The sequence below is a fragment of the Eutrema salsugineum genome, unplaced genomic scaffold (genome assembly GCF_000478725.1).
Source record: "Eutrema salsugineum unplaced genomic scaffold, Eutsalg1_0 scaffold_14, whole genome shotgun sequence".
Taxonomy (NCBI): domain Eukaryota; kingdom Viridiplantae; phylum Streptophyta; class Magnoliopsida; order Brassicales; family Brassicaceae; genus Eutrema; species Eutrema salsugineum.
Genome location: NW_006256877.1, coordinates 4,785,385 through 4,795,441, shown reverse-complemented (window position 1 = coordinate 4,795,441; position 10,057 = coordinate 4,785,385). Strand labels below are relative to the sequence as shown.

Sequence of the window (10,057 nt, the reverse complement as noted above, 5' to 3'; positions counted from 1 at the left end):
TCAAAATTTTATGACAATGTAATGTTCCTAAATTAGAGGGTATTTTAAATTATTACTATCAATTTATGTATATAGATGAAAGTTGATACAGTCCTGTCGTGCCTACTCAATTATAGAAACAATCAAACCAAACTAACAGTTTCAAATTGACATTTGATTCAGTCAACTCAGCTGCATGTGTTAAATGAAATATAACTAAATATATTAATGACAAATTGAGGGAAGATAATCATGAAATAAACATTTTATGTATAACTTGCCAACACTTGCCATTTCAAACTTCAACTGGATAATTTTTCATTAGAAATAAAAATATATTGTATGTTCATATTGTAGTTTTTTTTTTGTAATTGAAGTATTCTTACCATAAAGATGGAGTGTTGTGAGAGCACGATTTTTCAAAAAAAAAAAATTATCAACGCTTTCAAATTTAGAATTCAGATATTTTCAAAATTTCCTAAATTTACAGGTCTAGTATATGCATTTCTATAGACTAGTTCAGCACCTAAACTCATCTATAAATTCAGCTCAAATGCCTCATATGTTTATTACCTCTTGACTAATAAACCATACTCAAGAAACGAAAACACTTCCCCTTCTTCCACGAATCATTTCATTGAATATATGGCAATGAAGACTATCTCCTTTCTTTCAATTATCTCTCTTTTGGCGTTAACACTTTCATTGGTCATTGCTTCTGACCCGAGCCCTCTTCAAGACTTTTGTATTGGCGTCAACACCCCAGCAAATGGCGGTACGTAAATGTTGATTTCCTACTAGTTTTTTACCCTCATTTTCATTCGATTTCTCATCCTTAACACTTTTTTGGGTACTATGTTCAGTTTTTGTGAACGGAAAGTTTTGCAAGGACCCAAAGCTGGCGACCGCGGATGACTTCTTTTTCTCAGGGCTTCACAATGCAAGAGCCGTAAATAATGCAGTCGGATCGAATGTGACAGCCGTCAATGTTAACAACCTTCCAGGGTTAAACACCCTTGGAATCTCGCTTGTCCGTATTGACTATGGAGTGAACGGACAGAACCCGCCTCATACCCATCCACGTGCCACCGAGATCTTGGTTGTCCAACAAGGAACACTTTTCGTAGGTTTTGTCTCATCAAACGGAGATGGAAATCGTCTCTTCACCAAGACACTGAACAAGGGTGATGTGTTTGTGTTTCCAGAAGGACTCATCCATTTCCAAGCCAATGTGGGACGATCTCCAGCGGTTGCATTCGCTGCTCTAAGCAGCCAAAACCCAGGTGTTGTCACTATTGCTAACACTGTGTTTGGATCTAACCCGCCGATAAACCCGAACGTTCTTGCTAGGGCCTTCCAGTTGGATCCTAAGGTTGTCATTGATCTACAGAACAAGTTCTGATCATGATGTAACAAAACTTGTGTTTTGGAATTTCATTCTTGCATTTCTTGTATTCGTCTAAATAAGGATCATGCATTGTTGGTCGTTGCCTTTTTCCTTCAAATTTGTCAATGATTATTGTTTTTATTTCATCAACAATGAATGAATTACATTCGTGTCAGAGATTTTTCTCACTAATTTTTTTTGTTCAAATGATCAATTAATATAGCATATTACGATGGAAAAGTGTCATTAAACAAGTTTCCGAAAAAAAAAAAGAATAGACGTACGTATTTTATCGGAAAACTCAGTAAGGAAGATACCATTTGTAAGAAAACTTGGAATAGAGTACATTTTCTTGTCGTCGGAAAAGAATACATTTTGTCTGTCTATCTGGTTATAGTCTTATTTGGTAGCAATTAGACATGTTGACGTACTCGGGGAAAAAAAAAAGACATGCAGATGTACTACATTTTCTGTTATTATTAATTTTTTTTAATAATTTTCATTTTTCTCTAACATCTGTCTAGTCTGCTATATATTTAATGTCAATTACAAAGAAGGTGAAATGTTTGTGAGAAGAATATGCAAGTCAAAGATGGTCTACAAAATAAAAATTGTGATTCATGCAATAAACATGAAGTTCCACCCATAAAAACAAACTAACATTACTTAAGAAAAATAGAGAATTTACTATATGTTGTAATAAATATACACAATGTAATAGTTAAAAAACAATTTGGTCGTTTGATGAATTTTACTAAGACTTTTGGTTATTCAGCTTAATAGTTAATTCCCCTTATCTACTATATAAAAGATGAAGAAACTCTCTCCAGAAGACGACACGTTAGCATCCCAGAAGATGACACGTGTCCTAATTATTTTTGTACGTTTCAATAGTCACGGTTTCTTCTCTTCTAGGTTTAATAACTTTAATTGCAGCATTTACATCAATTTGTAAATTTGACTCTTTATATCCTCCATCTTTTCACTTCCTCTACCCAAGAAATCAAACTCTTACTTGAAGTGAACCCTCCATTTTAAATTCGCTTCGTGGCATAATTGGCATTCATGTGGAAGCCACCCATTCTCTCTTGCAATAGGTCTGGAATTCCTCTCCATCGATTTCTACGATTAATCTTTCTTAATTACAGTTTTAAAAATATCAATGTCTATTCCTCTTGGTAGATCTCTACCTTATAACAATCTTGTTGATAATTTTTCTATCTAATTTGTCTTGCAGAGAATTTGATGGTCACAAGAATTTCTTGCATAAGATCAATACGCGACTTTCGGTGATGGAGAGGATGAGCGTATCAGACTTATTCAAGTGTATGATCTCATTATCTTGATATGTGGTTTTGTGAAAAATAGAGAAAAGTTCGTAAATTAGATAAGTATCATATAAAAGTTAGCGACCGATCTGTGAAATTCATAAAAGTCGTCATGAGCAACCACCTTATTTGGATATTGGACCATAAAAATCAAATGGTGGAGTTCTCCAACTGACTTAGTTGTAGAAGACCATATATGCACACCATATTCTTCTCTTCTCCTATCACATTCTTTTGGACGTCACGCTTCCACTACCTCTTTTGGTCGTCCCTTCTTCCACAGGTTTATTTCTACATTATTAACATTACCAGCAGAATCAATAAAGTTGTACTAAAACACCATGTCTTCCAATCCACATCATTGTCATAACCAGCAGAACGTAACATTGCGGAAACAAAGAAGTTTCAAACTTTTATCAGTTTCATACTATCTGAGAGAGAAGAAAGGCGTGACATTACCATTTCGGCTGTAAAGATGAAGTGTTTGCCAGTCCAAAGTTAAATAAGAACTCCGCCAAAATAAAATATCATAGTGTCAGCTTTGGACGAATGCAATTTGAATTTTGGAAGAATCCGAGAACTCTCCTGCAAGTTCTCCGGGTAAATTCTCTTTCTCTTACTGACTGTATATTCTTTTTTTTTACTTTTGTTTTTTATATTCCTCTTTCAATTCGTATGTGTATTGGTTTGTAATTTAATTTAATTATCTATTTTAGAGTTCATACATATACTCCAATGAAGGAGGTTAATGATTTATCTGCTGGGTTTTCAAGCATCTTGGAATTCGATAATGCATGGTCCACAACTCAAAACAAGCGATGGCTTTACATCTGTCAATATGTAGACAAAGATCATGAGAACACAACATTTTAGTTACTTTTCTCGCAGTCTAAACATGTTTAGTTACTTTTCTGTACAGAGAAAGATATTTTTTTGGATCAGTTTCAAACTTATAGACACTGACTCACCACCTGCAACTGTACACAGGCGTGTGGCTGATGCAGTATACACCAGTGAGAGATCTAGAGAGAATTGTGACGGATAAATTGAACGAGTATGATATATTGGGTCAACTCTCAACTCCAAATGCATCAAAAAAATGTTTGGTTAGATCTGCAGTTCAGGCGTAGATCTTTTTGGGTCCATATCATACAATGCACTGCTACGCAAAAAATAAAAAAAATTGGGTTGTGTAGCCAAAAGCAAAGAAGGTTTCGAGTCATGGTTTGATAGAACTATAAATTAAGATTTCTCTTTTATATTAAGAATGTAGTTTTCCTAAATTGATAATGGACCAAGAGCTCACTGGAGACTTCAGTAAATAGATATATTTTATACAATCTACCTTTTTAGGTTATTCTGCCTTATGTTGGCCTTATTTTTATTCTTATCAGAATGTGTTTATCATATAAAATGATTATTTATGTTAATGGGTTTCTCTCCCAAAAACAATGTGTATACTCCAACTAGGTGGTGAGAAAAATTTAGAGGTGTGACCTTCAGCTTTATGCCTTCGTTAAAAATGCATTTGATAGCAAATAAACTTCAAAACATCATGTTTGCAAAAGCCAGGTCCTCAAGAAAGATGGAAAGAAGAAGAAAATGCTTACTTTTTTAACATCAGAAGGAGAAAAATTCAACTAACAGAGGTCTTCAGTATATATCAATAACATATACTTATACAACTATTTATGTTAACTAAAACTATTTCATGTATATTGAAATTTGGTGAAGATGGTGGAGGCTAATAAATATTGGGAAAGCTAAAACACCACTAAGGGACAAAAGCACAAAGACACTTTTAGCAATGGTTTGTAAATATTTTTAAAGATTACTCTAAATTTGTTAGAAAAAATCGTAAACTTAATACTAAATTACAAGATTTCTTAGAAAAGGTTTCAGGACCTTATGATGATAATATTTGAATCTTAAATTCAACTAAATAAAATAACAAAATTATGAAAACAAAAAAATATACAACAATATAAATGATGTACCAGGATATGTAGAAGACGTTTGGAACACAAAACAGGAACCACATACACATCTCCTTTCATTTTTCTATGTTAAAATCTTGTCTCGTTAGTCTGGTAAGATGATATTTATGTGGTCGTTTGAACATACTTTCTCACAATTTGATGTAAGATACGTTATTTGTTTTTCAAAGCCTTCACTGCTTCACATGGAGCTTTGATGATTTTCTATGTACGTGATTGTATACAATTATTTAGTGTTAGAATATAATTTTGAGTTTTTATCCTTTCTTAAGAATGTGGTTGGGGTTTCACAAATTAAGTAGACTAATCTGCTTGAATCTAATATTTAAATCATAAATGCAATCTAAATATTTGGGATTTAAATAAAATATATATAGTTGCTTACAGTATTATCTAACTGATAGACAGTGAGATTAAACTATTCATAAGTTCAACACTTGATTTTATTGTTATTCTATTATTTCTCTTAGTCAAATAAAACTACATATTCACAAATGAAATAAATGGCATGTTCTATATTTGATATATATACAAAATTTTAAAACAAATATAATATATAAACGCAAAAATTTTAGTATTAGCACAGGTCTATCGACATGAACACTTTTAAATAAACCTGCGCGTTAGTGCGGATACTCATCTAGTTATAAATATAAACAAATATCACAAAGGCTTAATTAAGCTATTTATGAGAAAGCTTAAAAGCCAGCTCCAAAAATCCTTAAAAATAAAATTAAGTTAATTAGGGTAAATAGTAAAATAAATAATATAGTTAAATACAAATACAAGATAATTATCTTAATTTTACGATGCATCAACGCAATGGTAAATTCAATTATAATATCCTCGTCGGAGATTCCTAATTTCACGCTTTGAATTTGCCATATAAAAACCGTAAAAAAATGTATAACAAGCATTGGAACCAATATCTATTTGTAAAAAACATTACAACTAAGATGAACGGACAATTTAGGGTTGCGATGACGTGGGTGCACCATCGACGGGTTTAAATTTATGAGTCAAATATTCCTCAATAAAGTTAGAGACCTGATCTCTTCCAACATACTGAGTTGATAAAGTCATGGCTTGTTATTCAAGGAAACAATAAAACTAATCCAACAAATACACATTGACATTTGTTTGAGTCAATTCAATAGCATTATCGCACGTGCAATTTGCGTATTATCCAGACAAGCACGTATAAATTCATGACAAGTTGAGAATATACAATCATTAAACAAAAACATGCCCGTTCAAACGTCAAGTGCATAATTTGGTATCATATACTGTGCATTAGATATATTACCACCATAAACATGGTTGTTAAGAAATGATCAGAGAACAATATTTAAACAAATATTTTAGCCATGTCAAACTTATAGTTCGGACATTGTCGCATTTTTGGATTTACAAGTGTATATACATATATATGTATATATATAGACTGGTTCAACACCTAAAATCATCTATAAATTGAGCTCTTTATCTAAAAGGTTTCTTACCTCTCAATTAAAAGAACATTCAACAAGCATAAACATCTTCCCTTCATCGAAAGAATCGTTTTAAGTTAATAATAAATATATGACAATGAAGAGTCTCTCACTTCTCGCCATTCTATCTCTCTTGGCTTTAACACTTCCATTAGCCATTGCTTCTGATCCAAGCCCCCTTCAAGACTTCTGTGTCGGTGTCAATACCCCAGCAGATGGTGGTATGTACATGATAACTTTCCTAATCGTATTTACTGATTTCTCTTTTTTCTTTTTGGTTTTACATTGATTTCTCATTTGTAACACTCTTTTTCCTATTTGGTAAATATGTTTATCAGTGTTTGTGAATGGAAAGTTCTGCAAAGATCCAAAGCTCGTCTCAGCGGATGATTTCTTCTTGGCAGGGCTTCAAAATGCAAGAGCTGTCGCTAATGCAGTTGGGTCGAATGTGACAGCCGTGAATGTTAACAACCTTCCTGGGTTAAACACCCTTGGAATATCGCTTGTTCGTATAGACTATGGAGTGAATGGACAGAACCCACCTCACACTCACCCGCGTGCTACCGAGATCTTGTATGTCGGACATGGAACTCTTTTTGTAGGATTTGTCACATCAAACGGAGATGGAAACCGTCTCTTCACAAAAACACTCAACATGGGTGATGTTTTTGTGTTTCCAGAAGGACTCATCCATTTCCAAGCCAATGTGGGACGCTCTCCAGCGGTTGCTTTCGCTGCTCTCAGCAGCCAAAACCCAGGTGTTGTCACAATTGCTAACACCGTGTTTGGATCTAACCCGGCAATCGATCCCAATGTTCTTGCAAGAGCATTTCAGTTGGATCCTAAATTGATCATGGATCTACAGGCCAAGTTCTGATTATGAAATGAAATGTATTGTGCTTTTGATTACTTTTATTTTCTTTTGACTTTGTGTTGAATAAGGATCACGTATTATCCATTCATCAATAACGCGACATGATGTTAATTGCTGTTTTTAATGTACTATTTTTTATTTTTATTTTTTAACAATGATTATTAATGCTTACAAAGTTATTCTGGCAATCTACCACACGCAATAGTCGTTTTTCAATCCACATATGTTTTGAAAAAGCAAGATAATGGTTTCCAACTCTTTTTCACCCTACTCACTGACGATTACTCTTTCGGCTTTAGTTTTGAAAGTGGTTTAAATTACTCATTAATTTCGGTAACCCCCTGCTTGTCTAACTCTTTTGACAAACCCTCTTAACCTATTTATTTGAAAAGTAAAGAGAAAATTAATAAAAAATGTGTTAAGGGATAGGATTTCATTTCCATTGATGTAAAGAGTTGTCATGTAGTTGACTTAATCTTGATAATATCTATTACAATTTGCAATTAATCTAGTTAGATAACTAAGTATCAAGTGTATATACTAGACTTGAGGGCTACCAACAAGACTTGAAGTTGATTGACAAAAGAAAGAGTTCACAATAAAAAGAAACTCCCAAATGCCTAACCTACTTTACATTATCGAAAAATCAAGAGTTAACAAATGATAGGTTTCTTAACACATATATATGATAACAATTATCAATTAGAGTAGTTAGGTCGACATAAGAGTAAAGGAAACTCAAAAACATATGATCTTTTTTTTACTTCCTTAAAAACCTATGATTATGGGACAACAAAAACAAGGAAAACATATCAAATCCTTTCGCAATCATTTTATGAAATATATAATCAGGAAAATGGTGAAAGTAAAGCGTTGAAACATTGAAATAATGTCCCAAACATTTTCCAATCTTTAGACTTAGGCTCCTACGTGGAGAACTAAAGCGGTGACTTGATCCACAAAAAAAAGGTGAAAGAGACTGATATATATATAGAGAAGTCAAATCTACAAAACGTGCGTGCTCCCATCCTTTATAAGATTGTATAAAGTAGAGTAATTATTGAAAGTTAAAAACTATTGTGTTTTTCACCAAAAACAGTAAAAAATAACAATTCTACTTTCATAATTTCCATCCATAATCATTTAGGGAATTTCCAGAAGGGTGTTTCTCTCCAGAATTACAACCTCAAATGGAACCTCAAAAAAGTTTGTAATGTATTTTGCATTATAGTACTCTATTGATCATAATTATTAACTATAATAATAAAACTTCCTTATTAACTAAGCTATAATACAAACATTAAACATTACAAACACAAACATACTACATTACAACATAAAATTATATATACATCATGATAAAATAAATTATATATTATAAAAAAATCATAAATTTTCACATATGATCAACCATTGCATTTCAAAGTAATATAAAAAAATCTTGTATTACGAACTAATAAAAATAAAAAATAAAAATTTTGATATATTTATGAGACATACAATGTAGGGTCTAAAAGAATAAAAAAAGTAAGATTATTTGTGAAATGAATAATTTTAGGAACGAAAATGCAAAAGAAACATAGAATTTTAAATTTTTAAATAGTATTATAAAAGTTTCTGTTGAAGATATCCTTCGAAAAGAATTATAGGAATTTAAATTTTATAGACGAAAATGGAAAAGTTCTTAAAAAAAAACATTTTGTCAAGAAACTTATACAAACATTTTTTTATTACCTAAACATTGTAAACAACCTTAACCTAATATTTTGGCTTAAATGGAATCATGCATTAACCGCTTTTAATTTTAAATAACATGTGACAAAGACTAACTGAAAACTGTGAAAATCTAGTGTTACCCTCGGTTTATGCTGGGAAATTTTTTCAAAAACAATTTGCGTGAATTTCATCTATAAATTGAACTCTGTGTCTCATAAGTACTTAATTCAAGAAGAAGAAAAAAAAATCCTCTCTTTTCAGAATTGCTTCAACTAGCAGATGCCAATGAAGAGTCTCTCTTTTTTCGCCATTCTATCTCTCTTGGCTTTAACACTTCCATCAGCCATTGCTTCTGACCCAAGCCCCCTTCAAGACTTCTGCGTTGGCGTAAACACCCCAGCAGATGGTGGTATGTACATAATGATGATTTCTTAGTCCTTTTGACACTCTTCTTTCTATGATTTATTATACTATTTCGTTATTTGGTTATCATTTTCAGTGTTTGTGAACGGAAAGTTTTGCAAAGACCCAAAGCTCGCCACAGCAGACGACTTCTTTTTCACAGGGCTTGACAAGCCAAGAGTTGCAACAAATGCTGTCGGAACAAATGTGACCCCCGTTTTTGCTGATAATCTTCCAGGGTTAAACACCCTCGGAATTGCATTTGCCCGTGTAGATTATGCAGTGAATGGGCTGATCCCGCCTCACACCCATCCACGTGCCAGCGAGTTCTTGATTGTCCAAGAAGGAACACTTTTGGCAGGTTTTGTCTCGTCAGACCAAGACGGAAATCGTCTTTTCGCCAAAACACTCAACAAAGGTGATCTAATTGTGTTTCCAAAGGGACTCATCCATTACCATGCCAATGTGGGACGAGTTCCAGCAGTTGCATTCACTTCTTTTAACAGCCAAAACCCAGGTCTGATCACTGTTGCTAACACAGTGTTTGGGTCTAACCCGCCCATAAACCCGGATATTCTTGCAAGGGCATTTCAGTTGAACCGGAGGAAGATCATGGATCTACAGGCCATATTCTGATCATACAATAAAAACTATTCAGCAGTTAACTGTTTTAGTTTTCTTTACCGTTTTCTGAATAAGGATCATGTATTATCCATCCCGTTTAAGACAATAACGTGACATGATGTTAATCATTGTCATTACCCTTGAACAACCTTTTCAATGAATTAATATTTTCTTTTATATTTTTTCCAGCAATGGATTAATGCGTACAATGGTTACTTTTTCAATCCACTTAACGCTAATATTTGTTTTTTTTCAATTAA

The 10,057-nt window shown here is 33.0% G+C and overlaps 3 protein-coding genes across 7 annotated transcripts; all 3 read left to right on the top strand.

The window, feature by feature from the left end:
- Window positions 1-553: 553 nt before the first annotated feature.
- Window positions 554-1,381, top strand: LOC18022631 (germin-like protein subfamily 1 member 11). Of its 3 annotated transcripts, XM_024158882.1 has the most exons (3): window positions 554-754; window positions 843-1,067; window positions 1,182-1,381. In XM_024158882.1, the coding sequence occupies exons 1-3, from the start codon at window positions 625-627 to the stop codon at window positions 1,379-1,381; spliced, it is 555 nt and encodes a 184-aa protein (XP_024014650.1). In that variant the 5' UTR covers window positions 554-624. The 3 variants fall into 3 exon arrangements, with proteins under 3 accessions (XP_024014650.1, XP_024014649.1, XP_006405676.1); XM_024158881.1 differs by having other exon boundaries at window positions 909-1,381; XM_006405613.2 differs by having other exon boundaries at window positions 843-1,381.
- Window positions 1,382-6,191: 4,810 nt separating this feature from the next.
- Window positions 6,192-7,058, top strand: LOC18022630 (germin-like protein subfamily 1 member 11). Of its 3 annotated transcripts, XM_024158809.1 has the most exons (3): window positions 6,198-6,402; window positions 6,520-6,744; window positions 6,859-7,058. In XM_024158809.1, exons 1-3 carry the CDS (start codon window positions 6,273-6,275, stop codon window positions 7,056-7,058), a joined length of 555 nt encoding a protein of 184 aa, XP_024014577.1. In that variant the 5' UTR covers window positions 6,198-6,272. The 3 variants fall into 3 exon arrangements, with proteins under 3 accessions (XP_006405675.1, XP_024014577.1, XP_024014576.1); XM_006405612.2 differs by having other exon boundaries at window positions 6,192-6,402; window positions 6,520-7,058; XM_024158808.1 differs by having other exon boundaries at window positions 6,198-6,399; window positions 6,520-7,058.
- A 1,937-nt stretch (window positions 7,059-8,995) lies between these two features.
- On the top strand, window positions 8,996-9,942 carry LOC18022629 (germin-like protein subfamily 1 member 11). Its single transcript, XM_006405611.2, has 2 exons — window positions 8,996-9,180; window positions 9,271-9,942. The coding sequence occupies exons 1-2, from the start codon at window positions 9,051-9,053 to the stop codon at window positions 9,807-9,809; spliced, it is 669 nt and encodes a 222-aa protein (XP_006405674.1). The 5' UTR covers window positions 8,996-9,050; the 3' UTR covers window positions 9,810-9,942.
- Window positions 9,943-10,057: the final 115 nt, after the last annotated feature.